We start from the raw sequence: 27,531 nt of genomic DNA on the forward strand, positions 1-27,531 counted from the left end.
ATGATGAGACATTCTAATTCAGTTTTAAATTGTTATTGTAATTGCTACATGTTTCGTTTAAAGGTAAAATGTAGACGTGTATTTCGAAACGTGAGTAACGTTGATATGCAACTCAGAATGCTACAGATAGATGATATATTCTTGATTTTGATGATGATTATCGGTCTGTCCGACAATCGGTGTTTGTGATATAATCGACGTTTCACTGTAAAGAAATTGAAACCGATGTGTGGAAAATCATAGACAATAAACAATGATCAATCTCGCATTATTATATGTATCGATCTATCGTATACGAAAAATGGTTGAGTTGAATAATTTTTTCCGCTAATTAAACGAGTGAAAGAGTACGATACAAAACGTTAAGATCAAGTGTATAAAAGAACAGTCAGTAGCTTGTAATAGCATACAAAAGATTATAATTTAATATTTAATATTAATGCATATAAGCATATAGATATAAAAATGTTTATAAATTATTTTTCATCGATGAAATAATGTATTTTTTACAAGAATATTAGTACTTTAACTTTTGTATGCGAATAAATATATAATTTTATTTGCCATCTTTTTTTACATGAATATTCTCACCTGACTAGCGAATATATGGGAAATCGACGTTGTTTGTGTTCCATTGTAAATCTTAAATTATTTTTCCCTTGGGAGGTAAAAAGACATAGGAAGAAAGTAATCGTTGGTTCTGTGGAAATAGATCAAAGTCCTGTAAATACATTTATTGGCATTATCATTGATTTATATTAAATAAAAACACAACCTATCGATTAACAATCGACTTAATTCTTTGTTCCTTTCGCTCGAAGTATCGTGGTAGTTGCCCAGCATCGCACATAGTTGCACACATAATTGGTGGTTGTTGATACCTTCTTTAACAATTTTTGTATTCTCCAAGAATACGAGAATGTTCTTTCTCTCTCTTTTTTTTTTTTACACGTGTATACATATACTTAAAATAATCTAACATAACACAATTATTCTGGCGATTTGCAAAACGTTTGGACGAATAAGTATATGAAATGTAATTATCCAAACACCGCATCATTAATTAATCTGTTCTTAGAGGAAGAGGAAAAAGACAAGTATTTTCATTTTTTATTACAAAGACAAAAGTGAAAATATAATACGTAAAAGGACGTGATGTATAGAAGGGATTACGAGGAAATCTTGCTTTCCTGTACAGAAAGCTTTCCCCTTCTGCTTTCGTATTTGCACAACTACTTTTAAAGCGGAAAGCCCTTTTTACGATAGAACATTCCAAATATACGCTTCTTATTTATATATATAATTACGTATATATACTTGGTATTTCAAGTTCAGTAACAAAATCTTGTTCATGGTATTAAATGGTCTTCCTGGACATTCTAAATGCGCGTTGCGTTTCAAAGATTTTTAAATAATCTCGCCTACTATGTAGTCACCTATTTAAAAAACCTGAGAAGGCAATCGATTTTCATGGAATTTTCAACCTTCAGTTGACACTAACAAAAGAAGGATCGAAAATATATATATATATATTTCTCAATCTAAAATTAAATCGATTGTTTTAACGTTTAATATGTGCTTTATTAAAAATGTCAACGAAAGGTTAAACATATCGAAGCATCCATTAAACTATGTCGATTTTTCGTATTAATCTAACGTAATAATATAAATATTTAAAAACAGATGAAAATTTAAGCTTAGTAGTAGCATCTTTCAATTTTCCTGAAAATATTTACGATATCGCTTCTATTCTCAGTTAGTTGTTATTCTCAGCCTCTTTAGGGCTAACTCTAGAGGTGCTGTCATTTTCAACTTTCCCAAGAGTTTTGATAATCCAACGCATTTCATTCAATATGCAATCAAATCTTCCGTGCAATGTTTGAAAGTAACGATTATTCGAGAAAGCAGATAATTATTAGGTTTTATTAGTTTATGTAATTCGATTTATTCTATATTGATTTTATATTATGTGTAAGGCAACGTCATAACTTTCTCCTAATGATATTGATGCATCGTTTCGAGAACGCCCGGAATCAGACATCTGCATTTTCTCTGATGCTACGATTATTTCAATATCAATTACTTTAATATTTAATAAGTGCAGTGTAATTAAATCAAATGATACGAGGTATCGAAAACTCTGACATACCTACATTATCGACAGTGAGCAAAGGTTCGTGTATAAAAAAGGGACCATGAGAAGGAAGAGAATACATATATCTAACAAGTAGAATTCTTATTTGCCAAATACTAATATAAAACATTTTACTTCTATATTTTATACAAATGTAATTCAAATGTTATTTTATATAAAGATACAAATAGAAAATAATCTCTTTCTGAAAAAATATATGTATATAAAATTTATATAACATCATCATTAATCGTAGTATATGAATGTATATAAATTATTCAAAGGCAGATTAACATTAAATTTTTATAAAAAATATTTTCCTTTTATGTACAATATTTATTATTATTTGTCAATAATAAATATCAAAATGTAAATTTCTAAGAGAAATATTTTAAATAAAAATATAAAGACTACGTATAGTTTACAAAATTGTATATATTCAATAGTCATTCCTACACTGTTGTAGCATACTAATTTTTATTATATCGAACACCGTTCGATTTCTATTATAATTAACAAATATCGTTATCAGCACCTCTAGTGAATTCATCATTAAATAGATAACAGACGCGCAATGCTACAAGGCATATTACGACTTACGATAGAATAATAAATCATTTTAATTGCATTAGTTCGTACTCTACAGACTCATAGAAAATACTAATACGCACCTTTTCGTTAACGAATTACCTAAGGAAAAAACTACGCGGCGAAAGCATTTTCCCTATTGTCTTTTACCCGCTTAATGAAACATCGAATAAAAAAAACAAAATATTTCCACTAATATCATTCGCAATATTTAAAATGAAATATCATTTCTACAATATTCACAGCGAATAGCTGTCGCATTGTCCTCTTGATGGAAATCTCCCTTGCGAATTGTATATATTCGTTCTAGATCAAATATTATCCTGCGTGATTATGCTCTTTACTTACCTAATACCAATAACTGCCTCTCCACAATAAACATCTAGCAATGCTTTCGTTTACGAGTTCGTGAGAAAAGAAAAAGGAGAATATCGTTCTCATGGAAATCAATGATCAAATTTCCGTCACAGAATCCTCCCTCGAAGGAAATACGATCGTCTTGAAATCATTCGCAAAAAGAACCTGTCGCACGTGATTTGACGCACTTAAAATACTTTGTACAGCGTATTATTGTACATTGTCTTTTGTGGAGCGTACACGGTCGCGTCCCACTAGCGACACAAAAGTCACGAATCGTCAACCTCTCTCGACCGAAGGACTCGTGGCGACTGGATTCGTTTGTTTTTGTTGAATTTGTTCCAGATGAGTTGGTCTCGTCGTACAGCGTACGCGCAGCAATCCGTAAGGTAGCCAACCGTTCGTCGAGTGAACCGCTCTATTGTTCTTTCTGCTGTCGACTGCCTCGCGTTGTGCTTGCAACCGATGCAGCATCGCGCCGGCGACAAGTGCGGAAATGACTGCAGAAAGCGCCACGACGATAAACAGCGCGCTGAAACCGGGCATCGGCAGGCAGATACCATAAACTACTTCCTCGCGTATTCTACCTTGAAAGACCGTTACTGCTTCTGCATGTGTGTCTGGGCTAAAGGCTAGATCAGCTTCGGAGATCACCTCGTACAAACCACTGACGCCGACATCGGCGCTACGGATTTTCCTATCGGATACCACGACCGATCTCTTTCGTCTGCCATTTGCAGACGAGAGAGGTATCACGGGTATCGCGCTGCTGTCACCCTCGAGATTCCGAGGCCCGTGCGGGAATTGGTCTTGATCACTCTCGTATCGTGTCATCCGTGGAGGATCCTGCAAACGAAGAACCCTAAGCGTCAACGATATGCTAGTGGAAAATGTATAAGCGTATGAAGAATCTCCTAGACAGAAAAGAAACTTATCCACACATTTGTTGATTTATTTCCTTTCCGTTCTTTTCTGTTACAAATATATCGAAATGTGAATACACAATACACAGTGTAACTTCGCTTATCAGCATCTTGTTTACATAGGAAAATTAATGCTGATCCTCTATTATCCAAACTACGGTCGACTGCAATCTCGTAACACGTACAGACACTTATTCCCATAGCGAATACAAATATTAATATACGAAAATATCTGTTTTTATCTAAAATACATTGTATGTGCCAATAAAGGAACAATTTAGTTTGTAGCGCTTAAATTTCAACACTGAAATTAATAAGAAGAGCTGAAAAAGAGAGTTCACTATCTAGAAAATCTATACGTATTATCCTTGCCTCATAATCTATTCGGATAAACGTGGTTCTACCGAAGGTTTCCGAAGATTGCATCTTAGAATCTCATTTATCTAGGAAATATGTAAATAAGAACGAAATATACTTACTATGAATGGTCTTGAAAGATCAGCGTCATCCAAATGAACCTCCTCGTTTGGTGTCTCAACTACCGACGCCGGTAACCGGTTGCTTGTCTGCGCCTGTGCTTTCGGAACTGATTTCTCGACCCCCAAGAAATGACCTCCTATCGAGGTCATCTCATCACCATCTTGAATAATGTCATCGTAAAGGGAGCCATCACCTTGCTCGGTTCCACCACCTACGTTTTCGTTACTCTTGTCGGCACTGTTGTCCTCGTCGTTGTGAACGGTGGGCGGTACCGTGGTTTGCGGGTATTGTGGTCGTATCTGATCCTTGCGCTCTTGAATGTAGTGGCCAACGGATCCACTGAGCTGACAGTGATCCAAACAGCCGTGACGACAGATCTCAACCTTGACATTGATCGAAACAACTTATTGTTTTGATGTTCCTCTTAGTCATCGTTTCATTTTTTTCCCTGTCTTTCTAAGTACAAATTTGCATAATAAGTAATCAAATGATTTAACGTTCATTGCCGTTTACAGAGTAAATTCATTAAGCCGTTCGTAAGCTGTTTAATTGTAAATATTTGCTCTTTACTTTGACGAACACCTCTCCAAGTTAACAGAAGGTGCGCCAAAGCACCTTGGTCGCGCGTAATAATATTTTCAGTTGTCGGTAATCCTGTTTTCGATCGTAAGCTGTGTTATCCGCTGTATATTACCCAACATCGTTTACCTTGCACTTGATGTGCACGCTCAACGCGTCCGGGAACTTGAACGCGTGGAAGAAGGCGTAAGTGATGACCGTCGCCCGATCGTCGGAACCCCGTGCTTTCAAGAATCGGCTGATCATCTTCGGCCTCAGCACGCATCCGAACTCGTCGCTCAGCTGTATCGTGTGTCCACCGCCGTCCGAGGCCACGCACGACTTGACGCGCATGTCGAATTCTCCTGTGTCGAATTAATTACGGAAATGACATTAACGAATATGTAGCCGTTTCCAAGTATCACCCGAGGATTATGTAGCTTTCGAAAGCTATTAGAAGCTTCCGAGCGTGAGCCGTGTCCAACAGGAAGAGATTACCAACGTATCGTCAGTATTACACTTAGCTTCGTCAGCATGTACTGCTACTCGGTATCCTTCGAATTCTAATGTATAGACTGCAGATTTTTATTTGTGGAAACTTTAAAAGCGCAAAAATACACAAAATGCGTATAACACGAAAAGATATATAAAATATTCAAGGTATAATACTTTTTATAATACTTGGTACATAATACAATTTTCTACCGAAGTTGTACTTTTTTCATTATATTTTCAAAAATATGAATTTGCATAAAAATCCGCAGTCTACCGATGAAGCTAGCTGCAATGTTGGTGGAACGTCGATAATTTCTTCCTGTTGGAAGCGGTTCACGCCTGCAAGCCCCTAACAATGTTAAACGCAATAATCCAGCTTGCGAAAGCATCAACGCTCTTATAGGTTTCGAAAAGTTTCATAAAGTTGGATAGTTCGTTGCCACGTTACCTCGATAATCGTTTATAGCGACGACTAGGGTGAGAGTAGAGCCGAGCGGTACTATTCCGGAAACCGGAGGTGCCCATGGTCCCTTGCCGTGTTGAATTTCCATCCAACAATCCACGTTGTCGCCTGCAATACCGATAGAATGGTACACTTATATTTGCGTTTTAGTTTGGAGGCAGTCTGTTGCCCGTTCTCTAGGCACAACGTGTCAAGTGCGATTTATACGTGTTGCATAAAATAAAGTTAAGTGGCGGGGCTGCGGTTCTACCTGTGGTTAACCGCTGCTACACGAGTTACCGTGCGCGATGCGACCATTTGTACCTCATATAAAACACTTTGCACAGAAGGATCATCATTTTACCCATTAACTATACATCTGTAGTCTATCGTATAGTAAACCTTGATCAAGGCAAATCGCTTGTATTTATCGATCGAAATACAAGCGTATTAAAATTTAAGATATTAATCGTGTCAAGGGCTGTTGTGACGAGATTTACTACATCGATGTTAGACGAGGGTTAAGAGATACGAAGATCATTAAACGATGTTGATGTGGAAAATGTATATGTTGTTTGCATGTGTGTAGAATAGCAAATTATACCTCTGAAGTCTAACTGTATTACGTCGAGATCTGCGATAACCATTGGCGGTTTCGAGGCAGTCTTTTCGTAATCGTTGAACCATTCGCATCGCAATCGTTTGGCCTCGTCCCAGACTTCGAGCAAATCTTTGTCGTACTGAACGACAACAGTGTTCTCATAGAACTGTCCATGCATATCCGGCTTGGTACCGCATCTGCGACCAGATGAACAAAATCTAGACTGAATATCAATTTACGAATTTATTAATCGCTGAAACGTTGCAGATAAACTATTTTACTGTTACTATTTTTCATTGCTAAGACGTAAGAGATAATATTTAACGTCTCTATTCTTCGTGTCTTTACGCTAAACAACATTCGTCAATAATCTTTAGAAGCCACTGAAATACGCGCGAAACCCCATTAGAATCGATTAATAGCCTGTCAAATAACTTTTCGTTAAACCCAATCGCTTATCCAATTATCCTTTATCGTAGTTTGCGAGCCGGTTCGCGCCAGACGTCTCATAAGTTCCAGTTAAAGTCATAAGTTAACAATCCTCTATGGAGATCGCGGTAAACCGAGACGGTATAATCGTTCTCGAGCATCGAGCAACGTTTCCACACGCCTTAAATCATCTAATCGTGTCGAGCTTACCTATATCTTTTCACAGGTAGATACGGTTCGATAGACGAATGTTTGATGTTCTCGCGGTCTTACCTCGCATAGGCTATCCGAAAGGAGAAGAAAGTCTGACCAGTGGACGGTGGAACATAGACGCATCGCGGATCGGCGTGTTGGCCTTTGGACGAGACGATGCCCTCGAAGGGTTGTGAAAACGAGAGATGTACATCCATGTGATCCTTTCCACACATCACTTCGAGAGATTGTATGGCTGGCATTCCCTCTGGCCTTTCTAGCGGCCAAATGTCGCTATTGCTACCAACGCTCTTCAAGCCAACCACCTGTGCATTCAAGGAATACGTTTTTATACTTTGAACACCATGACCTGTCTTCCTTTCTCACTACACTACGCGTGACTATCGTGAATACCTTCTACAGATGTTGTTCGACCGAACATGTTTGAACGTATACGTTTTATATTAATAACCACCGCATCAAAATTTATCGCAGATGAGGCGGTCCTTTATGGTTTATGTCTGTATCTGATGGAAGTAGATACTACTTCAATATCAGTAACCTGTCATACACAAATTTATGAAAGGTAGTTACGAATCTACCCATTATGTAGTTTCCTGCTGTTTTGGTAGACATTTAATTACGTAGGAAATATTAATCATCCATCAAGCCGTACTTTGCGCTGCATTTTCACTCTTAAATTAGTTCAGTGGTATCTTATCTTATATGGTATGAGATGTGTTAATAGTTGATAATCTTAGAACCTGTTGATTCAGTAGGAGATTCGATAAATTGCAGGGAAAAAAAGAGATATTTCGCAGATTATGTAGTTAATTGCATTTAAAATTCTATGAAGTACGCACATAAATTAAAGTTACTAAACACCTTGTAAAAACGTTAATACGGGGTTACATTTATTATCGCGATTACGTGTATCCTAACACCTTTATATTTGCATTTTTTCTTCTTAAATTGGATACAATAAATATTTAATTACTTAAATGATCGTACAATTACAACTTAACGATCTCCTGTAACGATCGTTACGTTCCAAGTGCTAATATCGTTTATGATAAGCCGAGATGCAACAGTTAAATATATTTCCTATGAAATGTCGATACTCTTATGTAAGTTACGAAGTTAACTAAGCGATAATGGCCAAGATATACTTTAACAATACAGTATGCTAGCGTTAAAGAAATCTGTTCGAATAATAGAACGCTCTAAGAGTTGCGGTATAGCTACCCAGATGCATAACCGTTATGAAATTTTTACAATGTTAGTTATGCTCTGATAACTTATTAGTTATAGCAATATCGTAAATGTTAGTTCAGAACGTGACAAAGTCAAATGACAAACTTATATCGTTCATTGTCATATACGTATTAATTCTTATTCGACTAATTCATCATTAAAAATTACCGATTTCATTTAACTATGTTTAACACGCTGCAATCAATTAATTTATTTGATATTCGATTATTTTACATTGTGTCAAATTGAAGCAGACATAATATATAATATAGATACAAGTACTCGTATGATTGTTAAATATTGACACACTGTATTTTATTACGTGTTATCTCAACGCGTAAAGTTTGTTCTTATAGAGTTTTTACGATATTTTCAAGCAGCACGCAACCTCTCACTGCGGCTAGAGCCTAGTAAAACTTTCGATAGCTATGTTCGAAGATTCAGATTTCACGATGTGTCATTACACCTCTAATAATATTGTTAAGGATACGGATGTCTGCGTCACTCTTAATTTATGAGAAACATTCGAGACATCTTAAGTTGCGGGCAACAGATATTTAGCGAGTGCTATACGAATGACCTATCCTTTATTGCACGTACCTACATATGAAATCTACCTATGCACGTTTCTATTACACGAAAGTATCCTCTTGTGAGTCGTGAAGTTATGATTACTTATGCACCTACTGTAAACCGTACTTATCATGTAGATCAGTCAAGAATGAACAATGCGAGTATAAGCTGCGTAAGCTGTAATTTATGATCCATTGAAATGATCGATCGAAATGATTTGCAATCTTTAAAATCTCAGTTACCAATGAGCAAGGAACAAACAGAATGTAAATCTCGCTACAGATATTCCAATGATACACGTTATTCTCGTACATATCCTATACACAATACATGTGGCAATTTCAAAATATCCGCTATACCATAGAATCTGTGTCCATTTCAATTATAGATATATTATCGTTCGAAGACTTTCGCAAGGCTGTACAGCATCGTCGAACATAAGTACCTTTTCGCGGCTACAATTCCCGATCAAGTCTCTCAATAACGAGACTTATTCGAACGTATCTGTAATTTCGCATTTCACGTATCTTTATTTCCAATCGGCAGCGATGATTATACCATTACGTTTACCGTAAATTATTATTGCGCGCCTATCTTTGATATTCTCCTACGACCGTAAATGCCGCGCAATGAATGAACGGATAAGCAAATAAACGTTGCGTGCATAGAATGTATCGTTCGGCGGACATATTTCGCGATACTTAGAGGAATATTAAGTCCGGCAAAACACTGTAATGTTTCGCCTTACGGTGATCCACCGTTTTTCACATACAGCGCAAACGTTGCGATTCACGGCGGCGTAATATCCTAGAATCTTGGCATGAAAATCGCAAGCGTGCACAGGTCGTGGGAGATTAGGCGTGTTATGTTCTGAGGATTTCTCTAGAAATCACCGGCTAGCCAGCCTGCATTCTTCGCGTACAGCTTTGGGCGTATTACTTCGAATGTATAGTCGCCGCCGTGACGATCGCGTTGCTTGGCTCCAGAGAATCGCAGAAAATCTCAGCGACACGTACGCGCAAGTGAAGATCTTTGAAGGAAGGTGTTCCCGGCGTATATACCGTGCTCGCGCAATGCTGTAACGGGAGAGGCGTCTTTACCGCTGCATTAACGGTCGCCGTTTTTCGCGCAAGTGAAAACAAGTTTCTGTGCTCTTACAATCGCACTGTTAAATGACAACGTTTCATTAGAAATGATTACGCACCTGGTATACACGGACCACGCGCTTGTGTGCACTGCGTGCTCTCGCGAACAACCGAGCGAGCCTCGGTTTTTCTTTCTCTATCATTTTGCTTCACCTTGGTTCACGGTCGATGATCGAGAATCAATCGCCCGATGCAGAGCGCTTTACGATATCCTTCGCGAACGTTGTAGAAAAATGTTGATTATGTGCGAATAATAATGGCTGACAGGAGGGGGGCGGGAGGGTTCAATGATCCGGATAGAACGGATGTTGAGGTAGCTAGACTCTTTAATGTACTTCTTGTTGGTAGATTGTGAGAGTAGATAAGAGGAAATTGGGATGGAATTTTAAATTAGCGCATCAATATGAGATAGATCCGAGTTGCGAGTGAGAGCATATTGTCTGTTTGCTGGAAGAGCGATACAAGAAGGAAATTTTGTCAGGAAATTAATTTGAAGTAGAAAATTCTTAATTTTACTCGTCTCGCATCTCCTTTCTTTAAAAATTTAGGTAGCACTCTTTGGGATCTAATATTTCTCTAATAGAATGTTGTTTATGTATATTATTCCCTATTAAGAAATCGTTAAACCTGCTGTGTGATATCTTTTTTATTAAATAGTAAAATTGTACTTGATAATAATAACACGTCCATTCTGGTAAGTAACTCGTTTGTAAACTAAATTTTTGTAGATGTTACAAGATTGATTTGATTGTTGAGTTAGAAAATCGATAACGTAAGTACGAAAGTCTTTTAAAAATTCGATATCCCGTACGTATCGAAAAGATAAAATCAATGCAGGAGAAATACTTAATGTTCCGCAAAATCCACGCTCTTTACTCGGTCATTTATCGAGAGAAGACAATACGTTCGTGCTCTTGAACGTGAAACGAATGGTAAACGATGTTTATATTATGCGCTACAGGCGGAAACAATTCGCGGGATATAGGCTTTCAGTTCGTTATAACCGCGAACGTATCAGTATTCTGAGTTACTCGAACGTGAGGCACGCCGGTAGGTGAGTTTCCCATCGCGGCTCTTCTGGCGTTCGAATACTAATGCCCGTCTCCGTGTACTCGATTGTATTCCTCGTGACACGCGGAAATAGCTTCCCCTGTATTCGTTTATGTGCTACTCTCTACTTGAAACGAGTAACTATTTCTTCGCGTCACGTTCTTTTGAATAGGCGCCGATAAAGATTTCGGCAATGGATTGTATTTGAAGTACCTTCTTTAAAAACTCGTGGTGTGTCGCGCCGGGGACAAAAGCAAACGATGAATAGTCACGCAGGTTTTTGCGGTACTTCTTCTAAGAGCAGTTAATCACCGATGGTTAATATATTTGTCTATGCGAAGACTCGTTCAAGAGTTAACAGGAAATGAGATATGGAACCCCAATTCTATTTCGTTCGATATTAGATCGTGTTAGACGTAATTGATAATATAATTTCTCTCGAGATTAAGGTATTAAATGTTTGAACAAAAAAAGTTATATTAGTAAATAATCTTCAACGTGAATTATTAATTATATGTATAAAAAGATGTTTGTACTTTTTGTTATTTCAGTGCTTTAAAAAAACATTGAATTTACTAACTCTCTCGATTGTTTATGCAATCTCAAATATTTTTGTTACAATCCATATAGTTTACTTCTCAAAGTCACTGAATACAAAAATCTCAATTTCTTCAGAATATTTGATTATTCAACTGATTTCAAAGACCTTTAACTCAAGTTTCATTCATTCTTCGTTCTGCAAAGTACATATTACTCGAGTTGTTCATATTTTATAATTCCTGTAAAATTTTCATTTATAACCGTGGGTATGAAAAAGCCGAATTATTGAACGATATTATTCCGGTAGAGTTTGGCGAGGTAAAACAGGACGAAGTGGATGGAAATCACCGATAATTACGTACGAAGTTTCCTGAAATGAGTATAGAAATCCGGTAGAACGAACAACGTGGATACGGAAGGGTATAAATTTTGAAGTAGTAAGCACACGAGAGGACGACGCATTTCCTGCGCGAAACCGCAATAAGAGATTTCACTCCGTAGACGCAATAAAGTCGTGGGGGCAATAGGTTGTGCAGGGGTCCTGAATAACTTTCAGAGGAAGCAGGTGCAAGGGGAAAAGGAGGAAAAGAAGGTCGTAAGATACGGGTAACGGTACCTAGAGTAGGCACGAATATCCGCTTGCAAGCTGTCGCGTCTCTTGCTGCGTCATCGCATTGTCATCCAACTGTGGCGAATTTTTCATTAGGCATCATTTCGTAACGATCATCACGGATATAAAGTGAACAGTTTTATCCCTCCTTTATTCTTCTCTTGATTTCTAATTTTTGAACGGTACCTTTTACTACCTACTATCTTTAGGGCCTGGCTACCGAGAGCCCGTTAGTCTTTAATTAAGGAAGGGATCTATGAGTAACGCGGCGTCAGCAAACGCAGTTCACTGAAATTATAGCCCATTATCAGAATTGGTTGCCGTAGTTCAGTATGTTCTAGAGTTTAATTGGCTTACGAAAGAAATGGCTAGCAGATAAGAGACAACGTGCGAAGAATCGTGTGAATTGTTGGGCGGTGTAATGGGTATAGGATTATGTACAGGTATTCCAACTATCCGCGTGAGCCACTGTAACTTAATAGTATCCGTAACTCGTTTTTCACGTTCACAGTCTAATAACTTACTCTCCTTGTCTAATGGTTGTATGCAAATTCGCGTATGTATGTAAACTTTCGGTCAATACAATATAGTCAGATCAGATATTACGCATGTTGCAGCATTCTTACAATGTGCCATAAGTGTCTATTTAATCCTCGAGTCTCATTGCATTTTATTATATATATATATATATATAATATTAATATAATAATAATATTATATATAATATATATATATTAATAATATTAATATAATAATAATATTATATATATATATTTAAATATATAGATATTTAAATAGATCAAGCTTAAAATCGTTTACAAAATTTTATCATTTTATGCTTTATTCTTTATGATCTGTTTTATTATCGTAACTTTCTGGCTCAAGTGTCAGGACGTGAAATGTATTTGCAGTGTAATTTTCTCTTGATGCTTAAACTTTGATTGTAAATATGCACATTAGATGCTAATCCCCGTTTTGTCTTCATTATTCACTCAGGCAAGCTTAATAATAATCGTTCATACATTATGCGAGAAAGTAGCATACTTTCAGTCGAATGTTACAGCGTTGCGTGATTATTAATTATTTGAACCATTCGATAGCCTTTGAACCGGAAGTTCGACTACCTCGACCCGATCTGTACATGTCCATTTATCAATAGCTTACAAATAACCCATAAACGTGTTGGTTCTATATGGGTTACCGTTAGGTCATATCGAATAATACTTCCCACATGGGCTTCTTCGCGCTATTATTCTCTCGCTTAAGCTATGGTAAATCTATTTATTATTGTACCGTGGATTATTATATTTTTATCAATATAACTAAAGAAATGGAACTTGGATAGGAATTTGTTTTATCCACTAAGTATTATAATAAAAACTTTAGATTGAATATATATTTTATATATTTTTGCATATTACGCATACTTTGCATATTACGCATACTTTGCATATTATATACTTAACACCGTCATGTTTCCCATGAAAAGATAAAAATCCGTACTCTAGTTACTAACTGTGTATACCTACATGTATTTGCTCAAGCTATAATGAATCTTTACCGCAAGCTATTATAAATCTACTTATATGTACAGGGATTAGCAATATTTCTCACCATATAGATCAGCATACGTAGCAACCTCCACACCCCTGGCATCCTGGAGGTCCCAGCCTCTCACGATGAGATACGCTTTTCTGAAAACACGAACGTTTTGTCGTTAGAGCATGCCTTAATTTATTGTAATCGTATGCAGGCGAGCTGACTCTAAAAGGAATTTGCAGCCGGATCTATTTTAATTTATCCGACTACCATGGTCTAGCGAGCAAATTAACTGAACACCGTCCGTCAGGTCGCGGTTCGAATCCCAAGGAGGTCTCGGCGTAAAATTGATTTGCCGGGAGAAATCATGGTTATGGGGTTTCGAGCGTACGCGTGCTCAATCCGTTCGGTAGAATTAGGATCCGCGACGTTTACGATCGGTTTCAGATAAATAAGATTGATTGATTTGGTTATATTGTCTTTTGATAACCATTTCAATCTGATCTTTTTACCATCGTTGCGTATAAAATCTACTATAATTGATAGTAAAATGTCCGTCCAACGAATTTTAACATAAGTTGTATTTTCCTTTTTCATTTTGGACGCTTTTCTCACATATTTCACGTATCGCGTATTTTATACACCAGAGCGACGTTACCATTCACAAACTTATAGACATTAAAAGAAGCATAAAAGTCAAAGTATGAATGAGACAAATGACTTTCGCGTAACGAGTTTCGTGTATTTTCGTGTTGACACAAAATACACTAGCACTTCTATTCTTGATCAATGTTATCCTATACGATAATTGTTGTTCAACTGATATATCGGTTTGTCACGCGAGATCCATTGCGAGGATAATACAAGGTTGAACGTTGTCTCTTTCTCGAATGAAAAAAGCGACGCTTAAAAGCATGGAGGAAGTTACAACTGGTAGTTTGTTTTGTAGTTCGTGCTTGACCTATTTAGAAACGACGCTTTGTTGGCTCGAATGTAGCTGAAACGAAGTCGCTAATGAATCGATAAGCGATACGTTACCGGTTCGGCCAGTTCCTCGTTCCTTTGATCACGTCTCTAATACTGCCTTTGCGTACAGCAAATCCTACGATCAATCAGAGTAGTCGGTATTTTGCTCCGTAATATATTTCGCTCCACGATCCGTATCACCTTCGGGTGAAGCTAAACGAACGAGAGGAAATGATAATTACAGGGAAGACCGATCATCTGTTTCATTTTATTTGCTATGTCATTCGGATGGCTAGCAATAAACAAGTAAAAGGAGCGTATAATTCAACCTTCGGTATCTGGTGCCGATTCATGTTAGACGAGCGAATTGATCGATTTGAGATTTCAATTTCATGCGTGGGAAAATGAAACGCGCAAGTTAAAGCGATATGGGTATCCAGGATTAAAAGAAAAATAAAACGTTCGCGAGATAAAAATAAAATTAACTATCGCGTATCCAGACTGAAACCTGTTCTCCGTAACCATTCATAAAACTTGACGATCGTGGTCTATTTTCGCGCTAAGCCATTTATGAGTAGCTTAAGCCGATGGATTTTCAACGTTACAATCGCCGGTACACATCAATCATTGACTGTATAATGGACCAACCGTCGATGATTCAGCGATTAGCTTTACGATTGTCACGAGAGTCGATAATAAATTTTTAGCGGACGTTGCGTCACGATTTTGCTCGAAGCAAATCTCAACGGCAAATCGAGTCAGATCTGATCAGCGGCTTGCCGAGTCTACTGTTTTTTGCCAAATTAAATGCATCGCTTCACCGAGGTTTCCATTGACAGCGACCGCCTTATAACCTCGTTCTCTTAATAACCAAATGGTTGCGGCGTTACGACTGTTCCAAGCGATTTATTTTATTTTCCTTCCAGCCTCAGATTTCAACGGTCTTTGACCGTTTTCTATTCTTCGACTATCCAATAACGAGCGGTTCGACGCTTTTTTATAGTCTTAAATGTTGTCTCATCGAAGTAGATTAGTAACTGGTAATTTTCAAAGAACTTAATCCTCACAGGGGTACTGTTTTTGTCGAACTCTATGAATCGACTTAACTTTACCTCCTGGAAATACGATCCGAACAGATTGTCTATGGATTCCACTTCCTCAATCGTTTACGCTCCTTTTTTCTTATTACATTTCGATACAATTCATTAGTTATATACATGATACACAAGGTTTCTCTTTTATTTTTTTGTTTCCGACGTTACGTAGATCTAATTTCAATACTCATTTGTTAAATATTTGTGAAGGGGACAAAAATAAATGGACACGCAATGGGGGTAGGTGTCAATGTGAAGTTTCGTCGAATATGGCTTGTTTATACAAAAGTGTAAGTATTAATTTCGATTTTTCACTAAATAACTTATAATACTACGAGGATATGTAATAAATAAAACTGAAGTATATAAACTAGTACCAGTTCGATTAAAATTCATTGATACTTCCACTGCTTGTCCACTTATTATTCTCGTCGACTGTATTTACATAATCATCGATGTACACGTCGCGACGTCACGTTGCCAATTGTTAGGCCTGCATCGTAATACACGAAACAAAAGGAAGAAACCAGCTGGCGTATATCGGCGAACAGCTGAGTACGACGCTGCTATGCGGACGACGTTAATTAAAATTGAGTTTACTACTGTGTTGTACGCGTAAGTGGCACGTCACAGATTACGAATAATATAGTTGAACGTCAGCAGCGTTCGTGAGTCAACGTGTGTGGTAGGCAGCGTGTCGACTAGATACTAAGAATGCTGTATCGCTAAGCATATTTTAATTAACGCAATCGCAACGCTTACAAACAGAAATGGATCTCATTGCGATCGATTCGAATCTGCATCGGCGCATACCGAACAATTGCCACTGCTAATGCGTTAACAGAGTCACAGTTAATGATTCGTGGCTATTATCGAATAGCTATCGTTTCGTGTTTATTCTCCCGGAACGATCGGCGAAAGCAAACTCGATGAGCGCAAGAATGCCGTAAAATCATGCGAATAGCATTCGAATTAAAGTACAAATACAAAATTCGTTATGCTCCGTTTTGCCGAATTCCTTTTTAATGTATCGTTTCATTATCCTTTGGCCTCGAGAAGCTTACTATATACAATACGTATTTTTGTAGTTCGTGAGAAACGGTACGCCTTTACCGATTAATGTCTATATGAAATAATAGTCCGAAATGCTTTGCCATGCAGGAGAATGGAGATATGAATGAGATTGTAAACACAATTCGAAGAAAATGTTCTTTACCTCATAAATTTTAATGCGGTTGTTTCTGCGAACAGGAAATGTTAATTGACTAATTATAGCGAAGACATAAAAGCAGCCTGACCTATATACATACGTATCTTCTTTACCTTAGATTTTTAGCGTTAGTCGGCCAAGAATCGGCCACGGAACTGATCGACATGTACCAATATCCTTTAATTGGCACGTCTATGAACTATCTAATGCACGTAAAAGACTACGACACGACTATTGTCGCATCACGACGGTCGTTTCTATCGTTCATGTCGTAATCATTATCGTCAGCACGGTTATTTACATTGTAACTGCTATTCTTGCGTTTGTCGTCTGTTATAGTTCGCAACATGGTTCTCTCGTGCTTCTGATTTTGGTGCATGGAAAATCAAGCCTTCCGCGTACCATCAATTATTTGCCGTTTAAACCGATCGAGATACCAATTATTTTATGATTGTTCCCGGATACGCAGGGTCATCTCGCTGAAATTCCCATAGCATGCAGGAATTATTGCTCGCGAACCTGTGAAAGATTACAAATACCGAACGTAGAATGCACGAAACGTATCTTCCGAGTATCACATACATGTCTATTTATGTGCACGAAGTTTTTAACGAGGATCGTTTGAAAGGTAGGCGAGCTAGACATTCTTGCAATGTCTCAAAGTTGAAATGCTTCGAACGATCGGTTACGTTACGGGCTTGTTCGTATCGTCGCGGCGCCGTAACGGTGTCCCCAACTTACTACTTCTGCGATTCGCCAGATAGATCCCACGTTAATAATTCCCCGTGGCATCCTTTCATAAGATCCTGAGTACGTCCTTTCCCAGACGATTCTCTGTTTCATCGACTCGAGCATCCGCGAATAAAACCGGACGCGAGCTACGAGCACGCGTGCCACAGCATGATGATTTGTCTTCGCGAATAAATCGCAGTACAAATCTCTTGATCGCGTTAGTTACGCGAGATCAGCTCTTCCGCTGTTGTACAGCTTGATTTTCCGTTGTGTTAAAATGTCGCAAAATTACCCTTTTATTACTGGCTGAATATTGAAACACGATACCAAAGAATATACTTCGTTTCATGTAATACCTACGTTTATTTTATAGCGTGTATAAATTATTTAAATATATTTCGCGATTTTTGTGTTATTTACTGGTTTATTATTCTTTGGTTCTTCGAATTTGAATTTAACTCAAACTAAAATTGACGTTGATTAAATGTACAAATGATTGCTGTTGGAGATAATTTTTACTTGGAAGATATTCGTAATTTTTAATTACAATGACCGAATAAAGGAAGTCTTCAATTTAATTATTCGCTAGTAATAACAGTTCACGGTGCTATAATTATGACGCACTTTTATATTAATTTGTTCATGGATATCGTAAATCTTTCAGCAATTAAGAAATTTTTTAAATGATACGTATAATTTACCACATTCCTGAGAGTAAGTAATACAAATCTTCCCAGTACTAAACAGTACTTAGTATGTTACCAATGATTTTACTTAAATCTTCGGAGAATGTTCACGAGAAATAGTAGATAGTGTAAAATAATGTAGAATATTTAATTCTACAAGTGTCGGATATTAACAAATAGATATTAAAAATAGAAATAATAATACAAAGTTTAGTTTTGAAATTATATATCCGGTCTCGTGGAGTTCGAGGCATCTCCTCACACTGACGCGATAATTTCTTAGTGTTTCGTGCACTTAAACTATTCGTGGTATGTGGGAGAGACGTATTATTTCATCACGGAAAGATACATAGATTTCCCATAAGCAACGTACGAGTAGTGGAGCCAGGGCTAAGGTCGTTAATTCTTATATCCCTCCGTAATTTGTAAGTGTCACCAAAGCCAACGGTAACTTATTTCAAAACTATCAGGGAGTTGAATCGAGTAAAAACCGAAACAGATACGCGTCTCCTGATCATCAGGCACTAACGACGCGAGACAAACTCGTTCCTTGGCAAAAAGTTTCTTAGATTCGATCATAAGCAACGATTAATTATAATCGCGTACAAATGTAAATATCGTTTCTTAAACGATGCGTCTACCGCGCAAGTGGCAATTACCGTGATGAGAAATGATAGAATTATTCGAAAAGGTCTGTCTTAATGGACGTTTAAATCAAGCGACTTTTAAATGTGTTTCTTGAATCTCGGCGCTCTTGAATAAACGGTACCATTAAAATGGTTCAGTGAAAACTACATTTACACTGTGGCAAATGTACAGCAGGTACTTACGTGAGATAATTATAATATGGATCTGAATATTTCAAATTTGTCGTCATTTAGATATCCATGTGGCATAACTACACCTTGCTTAGAAGATTTAAAACGTCGTTTGAAAAGAAGAATATTTAAGTGTGTAAGTTCATGTGCTTATGTTGGTAGTTATGTAGCTTATGTGTACCATGTATGTGGCATTATTTTCATATGATATAATTTCAAATTTGGTACTTTACCTACTGTGTATTACATAATATATTGTTTGAACAACTTTAACAATGATTACAGGATCTCCAAATGTATATTCTATTAAATATGTAAAAATATACTGTAAACATCTATTATTTTCTAACAAATACCGAAGATGCACTAACTATTTTCCAATTTTTAAGATATAATAAATTATTCATGTAACGAATCATAAACGTTATTCACGTTAATTATTCTAAGTAATGTATTATACCGTAACTGTACTGCAATACCATTAATTATCACGATACGTATTATATCACGATATATATCATTTTTATATATATTAAGAATTATACATTTATTGTACACAATTACCAAGGAATAACTTTTACATCGTAAAACCCTTAAATATCAAAACAACATTATTGCAAAGGAAAATCCATCGAATAGTAAGATTCTAATAATCTAATAAATTACCTTATAAGATACGATTGTAATAAGTGCAAAAGTACAAATCGTTATAAAATGGATCTTCGAATTTTAACAATTAAATACTATAAATAGCGTGATATAACGGCAATACAACGTATTTACCATTAACGATTCCGATCAAACAGTTGGTAATAAGAGGCAGTTAAAAATATGATAGATAGGTGATTAATCCCTTCCGGCGGATAGATAAAACGATCTAAAATAATGCTCTGACCAGCGTGACCTTTAGAATACGTGTCCGGCCGCAACTGTTGCCTCGATGCCGGTGTTGAAGAATTTATTGCCCGGTAAATCGAAGAGGATACAAAGAGAAAACGAGACGAGCTCGCAACACAAGCGTAGTATGGAATGGAAGAGATTCGTTCGAGCACTAACTGGACGAGTAATCGACTTTACGATCCATTCACCGTGCGGTCGACATCGGTTATGTTAACATTAACGGTTAATGTGACCCAGTGATGGTTGTTGCGGCACAGAGGACAGCCGGCACAACGATGAGCAATTATCGCGTGTGTTATGTTCATCTTGCGTACCGATCGTCTCGAATGAAGGCTGCGTGGTAGCCGCGTATTACGTGAGCTACACGCGCCCTGCGCATTCGACCATGTGAATGCACTCGCGGTGTACGCTTATGTAAATGTAGATGTACACACAGTCAGATAAGAGCATCGTGAATGGAAAGCCCGGCAATACGCGTGTCCGAACCAGACGAGTTTCCATCCTATAGAAGACGAAGGTAATTAACGCGCGGACATCGTGTTACGAAGTCACAGCTATCGTGAACCCGTTACCGTCGTTTCAGTCAGGTGTTCTCAAGGAGATCGCGCGTCCTTCTTCTATTAATAGGTGAAAATCAATTTGATCTGTCAAGAGAGAGAGATCGTCGACATATGGACAAGGAAGTAGGTCCTTCATTGTGGAGAACTGAGAATTTACGATTACGACGAGTTGTATCATAGCGATGTAGCCTACATCTGTTACATAAAGAATAGAAAGCTTTTGCACATCCGGGATGCATTAATTTGATAAAGCATAAGAAGATCGTAGAGACTTATGTCGACGGCTACGCTACCCGTAAGTATACCGATATTCGCGCACAATTTTCCACGGTGCTGTGTTAATTTGCTCGTCCTCTTCTTCATCAATGACGAAGGAAGTATTATACAGAAGAGAGTTAAAGGAAGCCGAAAGGCGCTCGTTGATCTGTCGAGATTCAGGATAACACGGTCCAACGAATTCTAAGAGCAGCTTGGCGTGTCGGGGCAGCAATCGTTTACCGCAAAACCGACAGCTGTCGCAAATCATCATTATCTTCGTTCAGCCTGGCTACAGAAACCAGGAGCAAGGAAGAAACTAGGTTAACGCTGTGACGAGCCACGCTGCTCCGTTTCCGCGCGAGGTTTGCCTGCATTAATCCGTTTCTGTATGGGCAGTGGTACGGATTTTTTTATATCTGCCGTCGTGATTCGGTTAGAAATTAATGAGAGAATCTCCTTGTAGACTGGCATCTGGTAACGAGCCTGAATCATATACGCGTAACGCGTAGATGGACAAGCGTGTAAAGGACCGGAGCACCGCGCCGTTGGAAATAGTTTCAGTGTGCCGGTTGCGAGCGCGGATAGCGTGTCAAATGAACGTAATACCGTGGTAGATAATGGATAATGGCACGAATCTACACCAATACCGGTTTTCATGTAGGAGAGCATGCATGCGTCCGCTCGAATCGTCCGCTGTAAATGATACGCGGCCGCGGTGTACGCGCACGCACGCGCACCGCACAACCCCGCTCCGATTACGTTTTCCACTAGTATTTGCGACGCTTGATGCGTAAAGTATTATAGGCTGCGCAACCATCTAGCCACTATTGCCAGCACCAGAATGCGATAACGTTCGCGATATATATGGGCTCCATGGGCCGTGGAAATCGTCCGATGATCGATATCACCGTTTTCACCGTGCGCGACCGACATGCCGCGCGAAAATCCGAAAGCTGTGAAATCTGTGAGACTTGTCACCTACGGTTTAGCCGATGCTTTAATGCTGTCAGGAGAGCTCTGCCGCGGACAATCCGATTAGGGGTAATTATGCATCTAGATCGGACAATATTGTGTATTAGGGGCGCGATTACAAACTTGAAAACTAAAAAAGTTAAAATTAATACTTCTAAGGATTATTCTAACGATGGAACAGTGTTGCTAGACCTCGTGCAAATTGCTTCTAATTTTCGAAATGTTTGACTGCTTAGAGATATAAGGACAAAAACAAAGATTAATCGAACGGCGATAGTAACTTGTTTGGCCATTAACAAAGATAAGTTCGTAAAGAGCTTCGAAATGTTGGAGTTCAACTATCCTGAAATGAAAAAAATTAAATAGTCGCTAAAATGGAAAGAAAACACTTTTTCATTTACCTTATTGATATAGCATGATCTTGAAATGGGTCACTATACTAAAGAATGTATCTGATGAAATCCCGAAGCATCAGAAATAAAGAACAATATAAAAGTGGTAGGAAATGAGGAAGATGATAATTTCGTATTCGTAATTCGCTGAAAAGTGTAATGATAGTTTGGAGATTGCAATTACGCCACAAGTTTCTTGTATGCGAGCGTAACAGCACGTGAGAGGGACAAGCTTGCAAACTCAAGTGACAGACATTAGTATTCGTAATAAAGCAGTGTGTTGCTGCACGCCGAAATTCATGAAACACGAGTCAGAAGTATCGCTTGTCCCGTAACTCTGTTCGCGGTACACAACCGGTCGTTATTTCTTGCCATGTGTAGCCGTGTCGACAAATAGACAAAGTTGCGGTATGCTAATATTAATTCCTCGAGAAATTACACTGGCAAACGAATGCAAAGTTATGTCGGGCGTGATCCCGATGCCACCGCCGTGCCGCGTCGCCGCTCCGCGGCCAGGAGGTTGAATGCCCCCGTACAACGTACGGATTAGTGCTTGGTACCAGCGTAATCGTATGCCTGGTGAATATTTCATGAAGCGCGGAAAAAAGAGATGACACCTGTTCGAAAACCGTTAGCGTACTCCTTTTGCCCGCCAACGACGGGACGGCGATGGCAAACGGACGTTCGGCGACTTATTTCGATGCAAATTTTAAAAAGAATGCGCGTCGCGGGTAAGTTTCAGGAAGCAGTTACGCGTGCACCGTGTCTTTGGGTACCCTTAATAAAACCGTAACGTCTGACGAATGGCACGAGATCCTCCGACTAATCGTTTCGTGTAAATTATTAGACAACCGGCAGTCATCTAACGCACGTTGCTCAATCGAGTAAGGTAATTTCAAATTTTATCGAAAAATAAGGAGACGAAGACGCTAATGAATTTAATGATATACCGAGAATGGAAATGATTTAGAAACCACATGTTTCTTCGGTTATTATGGCCATTCTTTTTATGTGACTTTTATTACTGGTTTTACACAACTTATTCAAGTCCGGTTACTTTCGCGAGCATTGCCTCGAATTATTAGATGGCCTAAAAAGTTTCTGGGATTTTTTCCCATGCGCGCCGCTTTGACATTTGGTAACCAAATGATTCATTACGTTTTATTACTTTTATACCTTGAACGACTAGAGAAACTTGTCATAGATCAATTAGTATGAAAAATTTGTTATCGACCATCGTCATTCTAGATGCGAAAGAAACTGTTGGAAAATGTCTATTACTAATATTGATATTTATGCGTGTTTGGCATTATAAGTTCAAACTTGGAACGAAGACCCTTGGAACGATCCAGGAGATTTATGCGATATTTCAAAGTGATTGTGAGTACGTGATCGTACTCGTCGTGCTCGGGAAAAGTAGTTCAAAGTATTCAAAACGAGGGTTGAGAAACTCGAGCATGAACCGAGAAAAGTACGTTTCGGTATCGGTAATGGCGATGGATACCGATAAAGATCCAAAATGATAGTTTCGCGTTATCAAAGAAAAAATCTAGATCTATTCTACAAAATCGGAAAAGGTGTACAAAGTTGAAAATTGGCTGCCCTATTAACTTAATGGGAGACGAAGACCAAGATCAAGGTGACGCGAGACTGCAACAGAAATCTACACAAAAAAGTATTTCTGGATACAGGACCTTGGATCATCTGTGTATCCTTTTACAAGAAAAGATAAAAAATGGTGGAATACATATATAACACACTTATATCATATTGGGAAAAGATTGTTAAATTTGTCGATCACTATTTAATTTAGTCGACCAAAAAGACTGGCATATTACTAAAATACTTTAATGCATTTAGTAAGTCCTCAGTAGTCGATAATACTTAACACTTCGAGCTGTTAAAAATGAAAAATGTCAAAGGTTTTGATACAGGACATCGATTCCTCTTTTAAGATAAAGTCGTGAAAGTCGTGAAAGCCAATCGTTCGTCTGGAATTTTTATGTCGATTCTATTCAATATGCTCTTTCGATTAAATCGATTAATTAAATAACTAATCAATGCCAAATTTACGGCTTACGACAAAAATACATTATATACATTATCAAACGATAATATACTTTGGTATATAATTTACAATTGAATTTACAATTTCCTTTTACAATCAAATAAACTGTGAAAACAAATTCTGTCTTTACGGTTCTGAGTGGAGGAAGAGAAAAACGCAGTCTTTCTCTCTCAAATATAAACTCTCAAAATATTCTATTTTAATACTATGGAAGTCTTCGAAGAATGCACGTTGCAATTAGGTCCACGATGACATAAACTGACATAAATTGACATAAACTGACTCGGAGTATATTTGAAACGAATGTTCGGCCAGCGTCCAAATGTAGGCAGATGTATAAAGTTCTTTTGCTTATGCGTGTATATTTGAAGTCGGTCTGTGTATCGAACAAACCTGAATCGGTCTCCCTAGTCGACCTCCTTCCCAGAATCGCATAATAGCTCGGTAGTTGCATCTATATGTAACGCGTTGATACACCGCAAACTCATCGAAAGTGCAAAGAATTTGGCTATTCGCGAAACGTGGCACGAATGACACGCTTCGTTAACACGAAAAGCAACGTTGTGCGACTTGAATTTTCTTAAGACCGATTGTCTTGATTGCGGGAGGATTCCGGAGACGCGTTACATCTTACATCACGTGTTTCCGCGCAAGGAAATCTCTAATTCTGTTACGTTCTCCGAATCATCTTAGACGCAATTGTCGATTCTTTAATTTTTTTATTGTCAACGAGTTTCTTAAGTTTGAGAAAATATACAAGAACCGTTATCGATATGCATGATTTCTGATCTTAAGTGGATGTCAAAGTATTTTTTGTAGCGTTAAAGATCTTTTTACTCGTTAAGAAGAGTGAAACTGTGGCACAAAGAAGATAAGGATCGTAGCAAAGTTAAGCTTCCTAGGATTTGCGAACGTGTACGCGAACGTTATCCCTTTTTCACCGTCCCTCGCACGTGGGAATCTCGACTTTGCGACCAAATATTATTTATCGCGTGTCGAGACATCGTTGAACTAAAAGGTTCGCGCGATTCTGTCAGCTTGCTTTTTCAAGCTTAACGAAAATTTAGATCGTTGGCGTTTCTCATAGATTTTCTAACATTTCGTCGTCGCATTTCTCTGGTTAGAAGGTTGACAGTGTCCTTAACATGGACTAAAGACGCACTAACCGAGTATTCTTTGGACCGCTAACCGGAATGCGCGAGCGCTAACTCTTGAGCGTCTCGAAGCTCCGCGAAGCGGTTGGGTGCTCGACTCCGACGATGAATAAGAGAAAGAGAGGCCGACGTAGAAGAAGGAGAGACACGGATAGCGAGAGAAAAAGAGAGAAGAGAGTGGAACAGAGGCCCGCGGGAATGGAGCCTCCGTGCTCGCGATTGAAGAAGATGGCAAATGAGCGAGACAAAGAGGATACCAGGGAGTAAGAGAGAGAAAGAGAGAAAGAGAGAAAGAGAGAGAGAGAGAGACGGTCTCGAAGTACGTGGAGATTCGAGGCACATTGCGCCCAGACCAGCGGCACGAAAATTTGGTGAGGCCTCCTTGCCTGCGGACCGACCACATTCCCTCCCCACCCGATTTCCTCGTACGAGAACCTTATCCGCCTGGCTGTTTCGCCGTGGTCCACTCTAACCGCGTGCGCGTTTATATCGACAGCCGGATCATCGGCCCGGTTTGCATTAACTGTCGCAACCGCGCAGTCCCGCTTGAATGGGAAACCCGTTAAACGAAAACGAACGGCCCATGAAGGAATTCTTTTCCAGAGTTACGAGATCTAACATCTCGAGGATCGTTTCCGTTGACGTTTCGTCTAGTTCACGCAATCTATTTCGGCAGATTCGTTAGGAACAGCAACAGGATAATTTTGAATAATTTTGTAATTAATAGGAATTTTCGTGAGATGGTTAGTGGGAAAGGGACAAGTTTGACTTTATTTTTGCCGTTTAAGACTCCGAGCGCAAATCGAAAGATTAGAGAGTTTTGTTTCGAATTGACGATTATTCGGCTACGAAGAAGATTAATATTTCTCGTGAATAGGTTTACACGAATAGGGCTCACCTAGCGATCGCGGAGTGCGTGCGGAGTCGCCACGTGTTAGCTGCAGCTTAGCGGCTCCTCGTGCCGCATCCCGGCAGCCGCGTTATCGCCTTATCAAGCCCGCCTTCTGCCCTTGTCGCGTATTAAGCTTGGCCGTGCGTGTTCTTTGGCACTGGCTCCTCCTCTTGTTACGTTCGCACACTAATCGTTAGATCCTGCGTTTGAATCACCCAACGATCGACGGAGCACCGTTTATCATCGACACCGGTCGTCGTTCGTATTTTCGGCAATTATTCTCCGAGTAAAATTATTCTCGATACGATGAAACGAGATCCGTCACTCAACACAATTCACCGGTACCGCGACTTTTCTGCGTGGCATTTACATCGATTCAATCGCGACGATCGCGCGACGACAACAGATGATCGCTCTCGAGTGGCATACCGCAAATTGGGACAAACGATCCGGTAACTGTGATTATTCGCGCGGCTCGTTCAGCGGTCGTTCAATGAGGAGTAACACAAAGAGTCCATGAAATATCGTATTTCTCACGGCAAAGAGTCTGTGAACCGATAGTTCTGTTCCGTACGATGGTTTTGCGCTAGGGAAAAGATCGCGCGTGATACAGAGACACGACGAGAGAGAACGAAAATCAAACTCCCGTTCGATCGTAGCCGATGCTGCGACTGAGCATCGATAACGGCAGTGTGGTACCGGTAACGGCAACGGCAGCAGCAGCAACGACAAGTAGTGTATCCGCCAAAAGATCCGCGACGTACGTTCGTCAATTTGTCCTCTCCTCCGCTACTACTACCTCCACCTTTCCTCTCTTACTCTTTCTCGCTCTTTTTCTTTCCCCCCCTTTTCTATCCTTCTTTTTCACCCTGCTCTCCCTTTCTCTGTTCCTCCACTTACGAAAGAATACGTAACCACA

At 38.8% G+C, this 27,531-nt stretch overlaps 1 protein-coding gene across 2 annotated transcripts; it reads right to left on the reverse strand.

The window, feature by feature from the left end:
- Positions 1-719: 719 nt before the first annotated feature.
- Positions 720-27,531, reverse strand: M (zona pellucida domain-containing protein miniature). 2 transcript variants are annotated; one of them, XM_072010865.1, is made up of 8 exons: positions 27,513-27,531; positions 13,986-14,065; positions 7,281-7,525; positions 6,582-6,775; positions 5,984-6,106; positions 5,191-5,405; positions 4,482-4,865; positions 720-3,925 (listed from the first exon to the last, which is right to left on the reverse strand). In XM_072010865.1, exons 2-8 carry the CDS (start codon positions 14,025-14,027, stop codon positions 3,359-3,361), a joined length of 1,770 nt encoding a protein of 589 aa, XP_071866966.1. In that variant the 5' UTR covers positions 14,028-14,065; positions 27,513-27,531; the 3' UTR covers positions 720-3,358. The 2 variants fall into 2 exon arrangements, with proteins under 2 accessions (XP_071866966.1, XP_071866965.1); XM_072010864.1 differs by lacking the exon at positions 27,513-27,531 and adding an exon at positions 26,619-27,498.

This window comes from Bombus fervidus, chromosome 9 (genome assembly GCF_041682495.2).
Source record: "Bombus fervidus isolate BK054 chromosome 9, iyBomFerv1, whole genome shotgun sequence".
NCBI lineage: Eukaryota > Metazoa > Arthropoda > Insecta > Hymenoptera > Apidae > Bombus > Bombus fervidus.

Coding starts and splice junctions, on each gene's coding strand:
- M (XM_072010865.1), bottom strand. CDS start 14,027: ATGCCAGGGGTGTGGAGGTTGCTACGTATGCTGATCTATATG. Junction 7,526..13,985: donor TACGTATGCTGATCTATATG/GTGAGAAATATT, acceptor TTGAATGCACAG/GTGGTTGGCTTGAAGAGCGT. Junction 4,866..5,190: donor GCGTGCACATCAAGTGCAAG/GTAAACGATGTT, acceptor ATCAATGTCAAG/GTTGAGATCTGTCGTCACGG.